Source organism: Budorcas taxicolor, chromosome 9, assembly GCF_023091745.1.
Source record: "Budorcas taxicolor isolate Tak-1 chromosome 9, Takin1.1, whole genome shotgun sequence".
Lineage (NCBI taxonomy): Eukaryota > Metazoa > Chordata > Mammalia > Artiodactyla > Bovidae > Budorcas > Budorcas taxicolor.
This window is the reverse complement of record NC_068918.1, coordinates 61,111,838-61,129,102: the sequence shown is the minus strand read 5'-3', so window position 1 is coordinate 61,129,102 and position 17,265 is coordinate 61,111,838. Positions and strand designations below refer to the sequence as shown.

The 17,265-nt window shown below is 40.0% G+C and overlaps 1 protein-coding gene across 1 annotated transcript in view; it reads right to left on the bottom strand.

Annotated features, from left to right (window-relative positions):
• The window catches only part of ENPP3 (ectonucleotide pyrophosphatase/phosphodiesterase 3), an 82,657-nt gene extending 65,919 nt beyond the window's left edge, over nt 1-16,738 (bottom strand). Inside the window, exons 1-2 of the mRNA XM_052645924.1 lie at nt 16,577-16,738; nt 10,615-10,690 (exon numbers count right to left, since the gene is read on the bottom strand). Coding sequence (XP_052501884.1) covers nt 10,615-10,690; nt 16,577-16,738 — 238 coding nt within the window. The remainder of the gene's footprint in view (nt 1-10,614; nt 10,691-16,576) is intronic.
• Between the last annotated feature and the right edge of the window lie 527 nt (nt 16,739-17,265).

Sequence of the window (17,265 nt, the reverse complement as noted above, 5' to 3'; positions counted from 1 at the left end):
TAGCAACAAAGTTTAGTGAGAAAGTAAGGGGAAAGGTTAATATACCATTTACATAAAATGCCTTTACATTTTTACTTTCATTCTGCTCCTTTGAAACATTTTCTGCACTTGGCTTTCAGGACACAGCAATCACCTGACTTCCCTCCCACATTCCTGTCCACTCTTTCCTAGTCTTCTTCCTTCATCTTCCAATCCTTTAAGGCTAGCATACCCTGGTCACATTGCTTTAAATCCCACATATGATGCTGGTATTCACCGTGTTTTATGTGCAGTCAGAACTTCCTTGAATGCCAGCCTTATATATCCAACTACTTTTTGACTTTTCTACTTGGACATCTAGTAGATACTTCAAATTTCACGTATCCAAAACTGAGTTCCTGATTATTCCTCCCAAACCAACTCCTTCGACAGTCTTATCTAATCTCAATTATGGAAATTCCTTATCAGGAGTTCATGTTGAAACCCTGAGGTCATTCTTGACTATTCTATTTCTTACTCCATATTCAACCTGTTGATACAGTCTATCTATTACATCAAAAGATCTCCAGATCCAAATATTTCTTCCCAGTTACAATGCTACCACCCTGGTCCAAGACGTATGGCTCTCCTATATCATTGCAATAATTTTCTAACTTGTCTCTCTACTTCTAGTATCACTCGGGCATTTATTCAGCAGCCTGAGTGATCACATAGAAAAGCAAACAGGGGGCGGTCCTAAGATGGCAGAGGAATAGGACAGGGAGACCACTTTCTCCCCCACAAATTCATCAGAAGAACATTTGAACGCTGAGTAAATTCCACAAAACAACTTCTGAATGCCTGCAGAGGACATCAGGCACCCAGAAAAGCAGCCCATTGTCTTCAAAAGGAGGTAGGAAAAAATATAAAAGAGAAAAAGAGAGACAAAAGAGGTAGGGATGGAGCTCCATCCCGGGAAGGGACTGAAAAAAGAGAGAAGTTTCCAAACGCTAGGAAACACTCTCACTGCTGAGTCTGTGGTGAGCCTTGGAACCAGAGGGTAACATAACTGGGAGGAAAAATAAATAAATAACTAAAACCCACAGATTACGTGCCCAACAGTAACTCCCCCAGCGGAGAAGCAGCGCAGATGCCTGCATTTGCCCCTAGCAAGTGGGAGCTGGGCAGGGAGGCGCAGGCTGCATTGCTTAGAGTAAGGACCGGGCCTGAATGCCCCGAGGGCAATCTGAGGAAACTAACTTGGGATAGCAAACCAGACTGTGGGATAGCTACCACGCGAAAAGCCCTAACCTAAGACACCGCCAGGCCCGCTCACAGAACAAAGGACTGAGCAGACCTAGCCCAGCCCATCCCCCTGCCTGGTGACAGGCAGGTGAGGGCAGCCAGAGCTGGAAGGGGGCAATCGCAGCCCCAGAGAGGCATTATCTACCAAAATGCAAGCAGGCTTAGTTGCTAACCAAAACTTCTTGGGATTCTGGACGGTCAACATCCACCTGAGAAGGTGCACCAGTTGTACACCCAGAAAACCAAGCAGCAGGGATGGGGAAGGCGATAAGTCACAGCGACCGCGCTCGCCAAACACCTGGCCACCTGAGCTGCTCGGACCTGGGAAGGGCACAAAACGCAGGCCCAACCGAATCTGCACCTCTGAGGACAACCCGAGTACCTGAACCTGAGCAGCTTAGACCTGGGAAGTGCATGCAACCCAGGGCCGGTCTCAGATAGTTCCTGGCAGAGCAACCTAGAGCCTAAGCAGTGTAGACAGGGAAAGCACACATGCCGTGAGCAGGGGCAAACCCAGTGTGGCCAAGACACTGTGAGCAAGCACCAGTGTTATTCGTTTGCAGCGTCCCTCCCTCCACAGCACGACTGAACGAGTGAGCCTAAAAAAGTGTCCACCACCGCCCCCTGTGTCAGGGTGGGAATTAGACACTGATGAGACCAGCAAACAGAAGAAGCTAAAACAGAGGGAACCTCCTTGGAAGTGACAGGTGCAATAGATTAAAACCCTGTAGTTAGTACCAACTACACAGGAAGGGGCCTATAGATCTTGAGAAATATAAGCCGGATCAAGGAACTATCCGAAAATGAACTGACTCCACACTGCCCACAACAATGCCAGAGAAAGTCCTAGATGTATTTTTACTATTTTTACTATCATTCTTTAATTTTTCTTTATTTTTTTATTTTAAGTCCTCTATTACTCCTTTAATTTTCATTTTTATAACCTATTATTACTTTGCAAAAAAAAAGAGACTCTATTTTTTAAAGCAAACTTCATATATATATAGTTTATAATTCTTGTGACTTTATTTTCTTCTTTTCTTTAATATTGTATTTTTGAAAATCCAACCTCTACTCTAGATTTTTAATCTTTGCTTTATAGTATTTGTTCTCAATTTTGTACCTTTAAGAACCCAATCTTCATTACCCATTTTTACTTGGGAGCGAGATCACTGGCCTGATTGCTCTCTCCCCCTTTGGACTCTCCTTTTTCTCCACCAGGTCGCCTCTATCTCCTCCCTCCCCCTTCTCTTCTCTACCCAACTCTGTGAATCTCTGTGTGTTCCTGACTGTGGAGAACACTTAGGGAACTGATCACTGGCTGGATCTGTCTCTCTCCTTTTGATTCCCCCCTTTTATCTTCCTGGCCACCTCTGTCTCCTTCCTTCCTCTTCTCTTCTCTGTGTAACTCCGTGAACATCACTGAGGGATCCAGACTGTGGAGAGCACATAGGGAAGTGATTACTGACTAGCTTTCTCTCTCCTCTTTTGATTCCACCTCATCTCATCCTGGTCACCTCTATCTCCCTCCTCCCTCTTCTCTTCTCCATGTAACTCTGTGTACCTCTCTGGGTGTCTCTCACTGTGGAGAAACTTTTCATCATTAATCTAGATGTCTTATCATCAGTGCTGTATAGATGGAGAAGTCTTGAGACTACTGTAAAAATAAGACTGAAAACCAGAAGCAGGAGGCTTAAGTCCAAATCCTGAGAACAACAGAGAACTCCTGACTCTAGGGAACATTAATCTACAGGAGCTCATCAAACGCCTCCATACCTACACTGAAACCAAACACCACCCAAGGGCCAACAAGTTCCAGAGCAAGACATACCACACAAATTCTCCAGCAACACAGGAACATAGCCCTGAGCTTCAATATACAGGATGCCCAAAGTCACTCCAAACCCACTGACAACTCATAACTCATTACTGGATACTTCATTGCACTCCAGAGAGAAGAAACCCAGCTCCACCCACCATAACACAAGCTTTTCTAACCAGGAAACCTTGACAAGCCACCCATAGAACCCCACTCACAGTGAGGAAACTCCACAATAAAGAGAACTCCACAAATTGCCACAGAAAGGCTACCCCCAAAACAGCAATATAAACAAGATGAAGAGACAGAGGAATACCCAGCAGGTAAAGGAACAGGATAAATGCCCACCAAACCAAGCAAAAGAGGAAGAGATAGGGAATCTACCTGATAAAGAATTCCAAATAATGATAATAGTGAAAATGATCCAAAATCTTGAAAACAAAATATAATCACAGATAAACAGCCTGGAGACAAGGATTGAGGAAATGCAAGAAAGGTTTAACAAGGACCTAGAAGAAATAAAAGAGAGTCAATATATAATTAATAATGCAATAAATGAGGTCAAAAACACTGGAGGGAACCAACAGTAGAATAACAGAGGCAGAAGATAGGATTAGTGAGGTAGAAGATAGACTGGTAGAAATAAATGAATCAGAGAGGAAAAAAGAAAAATGAATTAAAAGAAATGAGGACAATCTCAGAGACCTCTGGGACAATGTTAAATGCCTCAACATTCAAATCATAGGAGTCCCAGAAGAAGAAGACAAAAAGAAAGACCATGAGAAAATATTTGAGGAGATAATAGTTGATAACTTCCCTAAAGTGGGGAAGGAAATAATCACCCAAGTCCAAGAAACCCAGAGAGTCCCAAACAGGATAAACCCAAGGCGAAACACCCCAAGACACATATTAATCACATTAACAAAGATCAAACACAAAGAACAAATATGAAAAGCAGCAAGGGAAAAATGACAAATAACACACAAGGGGATTCCCATAAGGATAACAGCTGATCTTTCAATAGAATCTCTTCAGACCAGGAGGGAATGTCAGGACATACTGAAAGTGATGAAAGAAAATAATCTACAGTCCAGATTACTGCACCCAGCAAGGATCTCATTCAAATATGAAGGAGAAATCAAAAGCTTTACAGACAAGCAAAAGCTGAGAGAATTCAGCACCACCAAACCAGCTCTCCAACAAATTCTAAAGGATCTTCTCTAGACAGGAAACACAAAAAGGGTATATAAACTCGAACCCAAAACAATAAAGTAAATGACAATGGGATCATACTTATCAATAATTACCTTGAACATAAATGGGTTGAATGCCCCAACCAAAAGACAAAGACTGGCTGAATGGATACAAAAACAAGACCCCTATATATGTTGTCTACAGAAGACCCACTTCAAAACAAGGGACACATACAGACTGAAAGTGAAGGGCTGGAAAAAGATATTCCATGCAAATAGAGACCAAAAGAAAGCAGGAGTAGCAATACTCATATCTGATAAAATAGACTTTAAAACAAAGGCTGTGAAAGAGACAAAGAAGGACACTACATAATTATCAAAGGATCAATCCAAGAAGAAGATACAAGAATTATAAATATATGTGCACCCAACATAGGAGCACCACAATATGTAAGACAAATGCTAACAAGTATGAAAGGGGAAATAAACAAAAACACAATAATAGCGGGAGAATTTAATACCCCACTCACACCTATGGATAGATCAACTAAACAGAAAATTAACAGGGAAACACAAACTTTAAATGATACAATAGACCAGTTAGACGTAATTGATATTGATAGGACATTTCACCCCAAAACAATGAATTTCACCTTTTTCTCAAGTGCACATGGAACCTTCTGCAGGATAGATCACATCCTGGGCCATAAATCTAGCCTTTGTAAATTCAAAAAAATTGAAATCAGTCCAAGCATCTTTTCTGACCACAATGCAATAAGAGCAGATGTCAATTACAGAAGAAAAACTATTAAAAATTCCAATATTTGGAGGCTGAACAACACGCTGCTGAATAACCAACAAATCACAGAAGAAATCGAAAAGGAAATCAAAATATGCATAGAAATGAATGAAAATGAAAACACAACAACCCAAAACCTGTGGGACACTGTAAAAGCAGTGATAAGGGGAAGGTTCATAGCAATACAGGCACACCTCAAGAAACAAGAAAAAAGTCAAATAAATAACCTAACTCTACACCTAAAGCAACTAGAAAAGGAAGAAATGAAGAAGCCCAGGGTTAGTAGAAGGAAAGAAATCTTAAAAATTAGGGCAGAAATAAATGCAAAAGAAACAAAAGAGGCCATAGCAAAAATCAACAAAGCCAAAAGCTGGTTCTTTCAGAGGATAAATAAAATTGACAAACCATTAACCAGACTCATCAAGAAACAAAAGGAGAAAAATAAAATCACTAAAATTAGAAATGAAAATGGAGAGATCACAACAGACAACACAGAAATACAAAGGATCATAAGAGACTACCATCAGCAATTATCAACTGATATTACTATCAGCCAATAAAATGGACAACTTGGAAGAAATGGACACATTGTTAGAAAAGTACAACTTTCCAAAACTGAATCAGGAAGAAATAGAAAATCTTAACAGGCCCAGCACAAGCACAGAAATTGTAACTGTAATCAGAAATCTTCCAGCAAACTAAAGCCCAGGTCCAGATGGCTTCACAGCTGAATTCTACCAAAAATTTAGAGAAGAGCTAAAACCAAACTCTTCCAGAAAATTGCAGAGGAAGGTAAACTTCCAAATTCATTCTATGAGGCCACCATCACCCTAATACCAAAGCCTGACAAAGATGCCACACACACAAAAAAAAACCTACAGGCCAATATCACTGATGAACATAGATGCAAAAATCCTTAACAAAATTCTAGCAATAAGAGTCCAACAACACATTAAAAAGATCATACACCATGACCAAGTGGGCTTTATCCCAGGATGCAAGGATTCTTCAATATCTGCAAATCAATCAATGTAATACAGCACATTAACAAATTGAAAAATAAAAGCCATATGATTATCTCAATAGATGTAGAGAAAGCCTTGACAAAATTCAACATCCATTTATGATAAAAACTCTCCAGAAAACAGGAATAGAAGGAACATACCTCAACATAATAAAATCTATATATGACAAACCCACAGCAAACATTATCCTCAATGGTGAAAAATTGAGAGCATTTCCCCTAAAGTCAGGAACAATACAAGGGTGCCTACTCTCACCATTACTATTCAACATAGTTTTGAAAGTTTTGGCCAAAGCAATCAGAGCAGAAAAAGAAATAAAAGGAATCCAGATTGGAAAAGAAGAAGTAAAAGTATCACTGTTTGCTGATGACATGATCCTCTACATAGAAAACCCTAAAGACAATATGATACTGGCACAAAGACAGAAATATAGATCAATGGAACAAAATAGAAAGCCCAGAGATAAATCCACGCACCTATGGGCACCTTATCTTTGACAAAGGAGGCAAGAATATACAATGGAGAAAAGACAATCTCTTTAACAAGTGGTGCTGGGAAAACTGGTCAACCATTTGTAAAAGAATGAAACTAGAACACTTTCTAACACCATACACAAAAATAAACTCAAAATGGATTAAAGATCTAAACATAAGACCAGAAACTATAAAACTCCTAGAGGAGAACATAGGCAAAACACTCTCCAACATGCATCACAGCAGGATCCTCTATGACTCACCTCCCAGAATATTGGAAATAAAAGCAAAAATAAACAAATGGGACCTAATTAAAATCAAAAGCTTCTGCACAACAAAGGAAACTATAAGCAAGGTGAAAAGACAGCCTTCAGAATGGGAGAAAATAATAGCAAATGAAGCAACTGACAAAGAACTAATCTCAAAAATACACAAGCAATTCCTGCAGCTCAATTTCAGAAAAATAAACGACCCAATCAAAAAATGGGCCAAAGGACTAAACAGCCATTTCTCCAAAGAAGACATACAGATGGCTAATAAACACATGAAAAGATGCTCAACATCACTCATTATCAGAGAAATGCAAATCAAAATCACAATGACGTACCATTTCACGCCAGTCAGAATGGCTGCTATCCAAAAGTCTACAAGCAATAGATACTGGAGAGGGTGTGGAGAAAAGGGAACCCTCTTACACTGTTGGTGGGAATGCAAACTAGTACAGCCACTATGGAGAACAGCATGGAGATTCCTTAAAAAGCTGGAACTAGAACTGCCTTATGACCCAGAAATCCCACTGCTGCACATAGACACCAAGGAAACCAGAATTGAAAGAGACACGTGTACCCCAATGTTCATCACAGCACTGTTTACAATAGCCAGGACATGGAAGCAACCTAGATGTCCATCAGCAGATGAATGGATAAGCAAGCTGTGGTATGTATACACAATGGAGTATTATTCAGCCATTAAAAATAATACATTTGAATCAGTTTTAGTGAGGTGGATAAAACTGGAGCCTATTATACAGAGTGAAGTAAGCCAGAAAGAAAAACACCAATACAGTATACTAATGCATATATGTGGTATTTAGAAAGATGGTAATGATAACCCTGTATGCAAAACAGCAAAAGAGACACACATGTATAGAAGAGTATTTTGGACTCTGTGGGAGAGGGAGAGGGTGGGATGATTTGGGAGAATGGCATTGAAACATGTATAATATCATATGTGAAACGAAAAAAAAAAAAAAAAACTACAAACCTTTTAAAACTAAAAAGAAAAAAAAAAAAAACGCAAACACCGCCATGTCATTCTTTTACTCAAAACCTCCAATCAATCCCCATCACACTCAATGAAAGCTAAAGCCCATATTTTGACCTACCATCCCCTCTATGATCTGACTCTTTGGTTGATCTCATTTTATGACTACCCTCCCTCTGATCCTTTTAGTTCTAGCTCACTGATCTCCTGTTATTCTTTAAATAGAACATGCCAGGCAAGAATAGCACTTGCTATTTTCTCATGCCTAAAACGTTCTTTGCCAAAATATCCTTGTTTCTTCCCCACTTCCTTTAGCTCTTTACTCAAAAGTTATTACATACTTCTTACCTTCCCTGATTCTATATTTCATGTTCCCCTTTTCAGTTTTATTTATTCCTTAGCACTTTCTCTATCATAATATATATAATATATACTGCATATTTTTTTTCCTGTCCGTATTCCATGCTAGAATGTAAACTCTTTGAAGGATTTTTGTCTGTTTCTTGTATCACTATATCCCCAGTAATTAGAATAGCACTGAGTACAGAGTCAGTGCTTATTTGTTGAAAACAAGTAAAAAAAGGATGTGCACAAAAAAATGATAAAATTGTCATTCAAACTAGAAAAAACTAGTTTAAACACTTGCACTTGAAAAAAAAATACTGCCTATGAAAAGTAGGTCAATTAGAGCAGAGAATGGTGAAAATGATCAAGAGCTGGGGATTGTAAAACAAGACTTGTGGTGGAAGAATGAGGGGGTGACTATGTTAAGGAAGCTGGCAAAGAGGGGTCAGTGTTAAATGCCAATCCCCTGGGCAAGAGGGTGAGGGGAAGGATGGCATATAAGCCCTGAGGGACCAAGATGAAAGGAAAAGAATGAGGAACAATGACTCTGGGGAGCCTGTCAATAGCTGTACTAACATAAGGAAGGGATGGAAAGAGCTGGATTAATTGGAGATTTTGTTTAGAGATTACTACTGCCTTTTGCAATTAAGTTATGTGATTTGTGGGAGGAAATAACCAAGAATTGATGCCCACTTGTATGCACTAACATCAGAATAATACCACCAAAATGGCCTGCCAACATTTGCTAGATCTAGGACTGGAACTGCAGCTCAGAAACACAGCAGCAAAATGACCAGAAAAGATGGGCATATTCTAGTCAATGCCCATCTCTCAGTTCCACTGCATTCACATGTGACACTGGGGGAGCTGTGTGTCTGTAAATTAACTGAAAACATGTTGAAAAATTGCCAGTTAACATCACCAAGGATCTCCCAATAAAGAAGCAATAAGACTTTCTCCACTGGAGTCACATTAGAAGCTGAACAACCAAATGAAAAAGGAGAATAAATTCTCTAACATTTGACCTCATACTGAGAGAGTCATTTTCTAAGCAGGTTGATAAAAAGTCTAGGGGTCCCCAAGGAGAGAGGGGTCTGGAGTGCTCAAGGAGGAATAAGGGACAAACTTCTTTCCTCTCTACATTCCTTAGGATTACATAACAATAATGTATCCTGCTTGAGGACAGTCGCTGGAAAAAACTTTCTGGCTAATCCTATTATCTTAAAATGTAAATTATGGGAGTAGGTCTAGTGAGGTCTTAACAACCTCTAGACATTCTTTGGACTCAAAGAGTTGACTCATTGGAAAAGACTGTGATGCTGGGAGGGATTGGGGGCAGGAGGAGAAGGGGACGACAGAGGATGAGATGGCTGGATGGCACCACTGACTCGATGGGCGTGAGTCTGAATGAACTCCGGGAGTTGGTGATGGACAGGGAGGCCTGGAGTACTGTGATTCATGGGGTCGCAAAGAGTCGGACACGACTGAGCAACTGAACTGAACTGAGCTGAATAACTAATTAGAGAGTATATAATTCCATTGCTAACACTAGCAAGGGGGTACTCTTTCTGCCCCCTTCTGATGTCTATGTCAGAAGCTTTCTCTATCTCCTTTATACTTAAATAAAACTTTATTACACAAAGCTCTGAGTGGTCAAGCCTCATCTCTGGCCCTGATTGAATTCTTCTCCTCCAGAGGCCAAGAATCCCAGCATCTTTTCGTGTGTCAGCAACAACCTTTCAATACTTTCCCTGAGTAAAAGTGTCTAAACAACACATATCAAAATTAGTAAATACACATAAAGTGCATTTATAGAGTCACTTATAAATGGTTTATTTACTCTTACATACTAATAGGATATGGCAAAAGACATGTGAGGTGTTTTGATGTTTTGAGCCATGAATCTATTTTTTCTTTGCTTCTTATGACAAAAATAGTAATAATAATTGTGAAGCTCTTACTGTGCACTCTATTTCAAGAAAGTGGCACTGCTTAACCAAGAAATAACTAGATTTCAAGGATAGGGTAATATTAACGTGATGTCAAGTACAAATGTGGTGGCTAGAGGTCCTGGGAGTGAAGCAACTAAGACTTTTAAGGCCGAGTTTATCATCTGGTATTAATGATAGAGTAGGAGTAGGGAGAGAAGGAACCTTTGATCCAGTTACCAAAGTCCTCTAGAAAGGTGATGAAAAGTTAGTGGGGAAAAACTGGAATGATATGAACCTCAAATAAGAAGGGAGATGAGGTCAAAGGGGAAAGTCCAGAAGTGGCAATGGATAGCGCTAACCACACAAAAATGGGGTATGGGAGAAAGAGGAGCCTAGCAGGGGGAGAGCTACATGCAGGAGAGAGGGGGCAAGTCCAAGTTCTAATAGTGAAGGTGAGGAGAAAGAAGGAAAAAAACATTCTGCGGAAATGCTGAGGGGTGTACCTTGCTCTTCTGGTCGTCTGAGTCCAGCCACCAGGCCTAATGCAACTGACACAGCCACCAACAAAATGAGAAGGACCTGTCATAAAATTTTTAAAAATGTGACCTTTACAATTTCATTAAAATATACAAAAATCCAGATACCCCGTCTCTCCCAGTGATTGTTAAAGCAGCACAGTGTGCTAGCTTTTCATAATACCAGAATTTTAAAATACCGTTGATTACAGATTTTAAATTCAAATACATTAATCCCAGTTGGTTTAACCCCAAATTGAGTTAAAGTAAAAACGAAACCAAGGGGGCCAATTATCTTTGCACATTTTCCTTTCTTAACTAGATAAATGTTTGGAGATCATTTATTTAAATGATTCATTTATTTTAGTCACTCAGTCCTGTCCAACTCTTTGCAATCCCATGGACTGAAGCCTACCAGGCTCCTCTTGCCAAGGAATTCTACAAGCAAGAATACTGGAGTAGGTTGCCATCCCCTTCTCCAGAGGATTTTCCCAACTCAGGGATCAAACCTTGGTTTCCTGCATTGTAGGCAGATTCTTTACCTTCTGAGCCACAAAGGAAGCCTTATTTATTTAAAAGTATCCCAAAACTCTGAAATCATGAACTACCTCATTTCCAGGAAACAGGGTTTCTGATCATGAGAAAATAGTGAAGATATTTCAGTTCAGTTCAGTTCAGTCGCTCAGTCGTGTCCAATTCTTTGCGACCCCATGAACCGCAGCATGCCAGGCCTCCCTGTCCACCACCAACTCCCAAGTCCACCCAAATCCATGTCAATTAAGTCGGTGATACCATCCAACCATCTTATCCTCTGTCGTCCCCTTCTCCTCCTGCCCTCAATCTTTCCCAGCATCAGGGTATTTTCCAGTGAGTTAGCTCTTCGCATCAGATGACTAAAGTATTGGAGTTTCAACATCAGTCCTTCCAATGAACACCTAGGACTGATCTCCTTTAAGATGGACTGGTTGGATCTCCTTACAGTCCAAGGGACTCTCAAGAGTCTTCTCCAACACCACAGTTCAAAAGCATCAATTCTTCAGCACTCAGCTTTCTTTATAGTCCAACTCTCACATCTGTACATGACCACTGGAAAAACCATAGCCTTGACTAGATAGACCTTTGTTGACAAAGTAATGTCTCTGCTTTTTAATATGCTCTCTAGGTTGGTCATAACTTTCCTTCCAAGGAGTAAGCGTCTTTTAATTTCATGGCTGCAATCACCATCTGCAGTGATTTTGGAGCCCAGAAAAATAAGGTCAACCACTGTTTCCACTGTTTCCCCTGTTTCCCCATCTATTTCCCATGAAGTGAGGAATTGGGGGCAGGAGGAGAAGGGGGGGACAGAGGATGAGATAGCTGGATGGCATCATCGACTCGATGGACATGAATTTCAGTGAACTCCAGGAGTTAGTGATGGACAGCGAGGCCTGGAGTGCTGCAATTCATGGGGTTGCAAAGCGTCGGACACGACTGAGCGACTGAACTGAACTGAACTGAACTGATGGGACCGGATGCCATGATCTTAGTTTTCTGAACGTTGAGCTTTAAGCCAACTTTTTCACTCTCCTCTGAATATATTTAACATATAAAAATATAATCTCCAAACTATTAACTAGCAAGTTACCTGCTTTGATCTATATAGCAAACAAATGTTTTAGGGTAATCTGGAAGTCATTGACTAAAGATTCTGTATATAATTGTTATCACCATGCTGACAAAGCTCTTCAGTGTAATGGACTTCATACTATGACTGAAATTAAACTGTGATATAAGTTAAAGAGATTTCTTTTCACTGACCTCTTTCCCCATCAAGTCCAATGATAAGTATCCTGGATGATAGAGGTTGAACACACAGTTTACTTAAGTAACTAATTAGGTACACAGATTACTTATATCAAGTACAAAATAGCGTCCCTGGTGGCTCAGACAATAAAGAATCTGCCTGCAATGTGCGAGACCCAGGTTTGATCCCTGGATTGGGAAGATTCCCCTGGAGAAGGAAATAGCAGCCCACTCCAGCATTCTGGCCTGGAGAATTTCATGGACAGAGGAGCCTGATGGGCTACAGTCCACAGGAATCACAAAGACTGAGCAACCAACACTTACACTTTCACAAACTGGCACTTGCCAAGAGCATTGCCAGCGACCGAACGACGAGGGCATGTGCCATCTGACTCTGTGGGAGGGTGAACCCTGTGCTGCTGCAGCTGTTGACCTTTAACACCCCCTGAGGGAGTTCAGGGCGGAGTGAGGCACTCCGTGCTCCAGAGAATCTGGTGGAGCAGGTCTTTAGATACCTAGCTATTTTCAGAAACTGATTTCAGGATTCTAATCCCTGCATCTCTTCATATTTAGATGAGTTCCTTATGACTAACAGAAAATCTTTTGTAAAATGAGTGCTTAATAGCACTGAACTTCTCCTTCCATTCATGAAGGTGAAAGAGGAGAGTGAAAAAGCTGGCTTAAACTCAACATTCAAAAAACTAGGATCATGACATCTGGCCCCATTACTTCATGGCAAATGGGGAAAACAGTGGAAACAGTGAGAGATTTTATTTTCTTGGGCTCCAAAATCACTGCAGATGGTGACTGCAGCCATGAGACTAAAGGACATTTAGAAGAAAAGCTATGACAAACCTAGACAGCATATTAAAAAGCAGAGACATTACATTGCTGACAAAAGCCCACATAGTCAAAGCTATGTTTTTTCCAGTAGTCATACTGCTTGGAAGAAAAGCTGTGATAATCTTAGCATATTCAAAAGCAGAGACATGACTTTGCTAACAAAGGTCCATAAGTCAAATCTATGTCATGTATGGATGTGAGAGCTGGACCATAAAGAAGGCTGAGTGCTCAAAAATTGATGCTATCAAACAGTGATGCTGGAGAAGACTCTTGAAGAATCCCTTGGACAGCAAGGAAATCAAACCAGTTAATCCTAAAGGAAATCAGCCCTAAATATTCATTGGAAGGACTGTTGCTGAAGCTGAAGCTCCAATACCTTGGCCATCTGACGCAAAGCGCAGACTCATTGGAAAAGACCCTGATGCTGGGAAAGACAGGAGAAGGGGGCAACAAAGGATGAGATGGTGGATGGTATCACCAACTCAAACTCAGACGTAAGTTTAAGAAAACTCAGAGAGATGTAGAAGAACAGGAAAGCCTGGCATGCTGCAGTACATGGGGTAGCAAAGAATTGGACTTGACTGAGCGACTGAATAACAACAACCCCCTTCACCAAAATCTTTTATATTGACTTTCCCCCACTGCCTCTTTGGAGCTATCTCTCAGAGCTATCTGAGGTTCTTTCACCTGGGCTGCAGCCCTCATTTTGTACCAAATAAAACTTACCTTGCAACTCAAGTTGTGTATTTTCTTAGTTGAAATTAGGAAAGAATTTTATGAAATTTGTTATTTTTTTAAAAAATCACTTTAATGAAAGAAAAAAACCAGTATCAAAATTTGCTTTTGATAATAAAGACCCTACATAAGGTATAGATTTGTTTGTTTGTTTGCCTTTTGGAAATCAACTAAAAATTAACACATCTAACTTTTAAAATGGAAATGAATTCAAGGATGGGGAAGCATGTTAAATACTATGAAAACAATTCTCATATGAAGTTTCAAAGTTAGCCCAAGGTCAGTGACCTCCCACAGGTGTTCATTCAGTAGAGAAGATGAAGAAGAAAAGTGAACATAAACAGTGATTAAATAACACCATTAGCACTTTCCCCCTTATTTTCATTCTCAAAAGCCACAGATTTAGATTAAGCCTAAAATGTTACAAAGCAAAAATGCACTGGGACACTTTCCTATGATGAACCTCAGGAATCAGAGTCAGCTACATTTCAGTTTACACCTTATTTTTGGTTCTTTTACCATTCAAACTTGCTGGAAAAATAAGCGACGTCTAGAGACTCCACTTTCACTTTTCATGTTCATGCATTGGAGAAGGAACTGGCAACCCACTCCAGTGTTCTTGCCTGGAGGATCCCAGGGACAGGGGAGCCTGGTGGGCTGCCGTCTCTGGGGTCGCACAGAGTCGGACACGACTGACGCGACTTAGCAGCAGCAGCAGCTGCAGCTGTCTTTTGTTGTTGCTGTAGCTGTCGTTAAAACTATCAGTCATGCCTGACTCTTTGTGACCCCATGGACTGTATCCCGCCAGGCTCCTCTGTCAATGAGATTCTCCAGGCAAAAACACTGGAGTGGGTTGCCATTTCCTCTTCTCGACCCAGGGATCGAACCCAAGTCTCCTGTATCTCCTGTACTGGCAGGTGAATTCTTTACCACTGAGCCACCTGGAAAGCCTCAAGGGTAAGAAGGTTCATTTTCAATCTTGTATAATCATGACTCTAACTATGTAACTCTGAACAAGTTTCTTGATATTAAGGTGCAAATATATCTTAAACTATCTTATGCTATCTACAAATTGTAGAGGGGAGTACTCTGAACTCCAAAAATTACTGAGAAACCAACATTTGATTTTAGCTTAACTGAATAAAGAATGCTAGAAACACAGGTACATTTTAAATTTCTTAGTACAACTTTTACTAAAATCTAGAAATAGTACGGTTGAAACTATGATTTTAAAATATTGATCTTCTATTTATGTGTACTGATAAACCATTAAAAGGATACAAAGAAGGGAAATATATGACAAACAAGATTTGCTCTCAAGGAATTGATAATTCCCTGAATTTATGAGATAGGATAAGTATGATAAATGGCATAAGAGCTAAAAGTTCCCAGAATAAAAAATGTCAAAATTCCCAGAAAAAAAAAGGGATATCTTGAGAGTTCCCTTAGTTATAGTTATTGAGCTCAATACTTACACACATTGTTTCACTCACACCTCCAAACAATGCTTGCATGAAAGAGAAAATGGTGATGGCATTAAGTAAAATTGGGAATCTAGGAGAAAACTGCAGCGGAATAGTTGTGAGAAAATCATGCAAATAATTTTGACTGTAAGGTAGATGCTGGGGGAAGGGCAAGAAGGCACTTGCTGACTTAGGACTGAAACTCAGTCAGAGGTGAGAACTAGCAGCTTATGCGGAATTCTTGGTGGAGAATACACTCTTAAATCCATGAATAAGGTCAGAGTCCCTAAGGAAAAGATCTTAACACAGTGTTTGGTGAAATGCCCAAAGAGAAGAAAGATAAATAAACAAATAATTTAGATAAGGAGAAAAGTGATAAAAACAGGAATTTCAATATCATCATGAAAGCAAGGGGAAAGAATTCAAAATGAGAAATTACTCCACAATATCTGTGTACTGTTGTTATGGAGACTTAGCAGGGAGAACGACAGGGGAGAAGAAATAATGACTTTTGAGGAGGCAACTTCAGTGCAGTAAAAAAAAACCCTAAAACTAGAGAATAAAAAGACGCTTGGCTGGTGAGAAAACTGAGGCAATGAAGAGAGTTGGAGTTCGATGGTAAAAAGAAAAGACAATGTAATAAAGTCAAGGAAAGTTCTTGTTTTAGGACAGGGGAGATCTTACGGAACAAAAGAACTAGAAAGAGAAAACAGGCGAAAGAGACCATCCCTAGGAGTGAAGTTAAATGGCACAAAATCAAGAATTGGAAAAGAATTGAAGACACTGATTTTCATTCCTCACCCTCTGGTCTTAACATACTAAGGCACAAAGGTGACTTGGGAGATAATTATAATTATAATCATGGTAAAATCAGTGCTGCTAAGTATTTTGCTACAGATCCCAGTTTTTTAGATTGACCAAATATTAATTTGTTGCTATGCAAATTTCTTATTTGCAAAATGTGATTTAAATCCTTCACTTTGCTTTAGAGTTGTCATCAGGGATAAACTGAACACAGTTACTTAAAACTTCTTATTTAAATTGCAACACAAGCAAATACAATCCTAGAGTCATACCTGTACCTTTTGCCACAAACTACAAAGGTGAAAATATTAAAATGTACTTACAACACAAATTATTTTGTACTTCTTAACAGTTTTTCTCTTAACAGTTTCTTCCGTTGTTAAACTCAGTGTAGATTGCATTGTTCTGTTAGCTAAATAAACCTGTTCCACCAGAAGACAGCAGACTGATTTTCCTTTTTCTAGTCTGGCAAAGAGAAACTGCATGAATTACATCACTGTGACTGGCTTTTAAATGTTTGCAAAGAGCGCAGCTCTTTAATGATTGGATAGCTAAGACAGTAAAAAAAAAAAGCTGTAATAACAATAGTGTCATGAGATGAAAGTTCATTTTCTGTACACTGTAGACAACTGTCGGAGAAGACAATGGCAACCCACTCCAGTACTCTTGCCTGGAAAATCCCATGGATGGAGGAGCCTGGTGGGCTGCAGTCCATGGGGTCGCTAGGAGTTGGACATGACTGAGCAACTTCCCTTTCACTTTTCACTTTCATGCATTGGAGAAGGAAATGGCAACTCACTCCAGTGTTCTTGCCTGCAGAATCCCACGGAAGGGGGAGCCTGGTGAGCTGCCGTCTAAGGGGTCACACAGAGTCGGACACGACTGACGTGACTTAGCAGCAGCAGCAGTAGAGAACTGTTCTTTTTGTCTTTTGAAAAAATCTAATTCAGGGTCTTGTGGAGTTCTTTCCATGGACCACAATGAACCACCAGGTCTTTAGAAATTCAGAAAT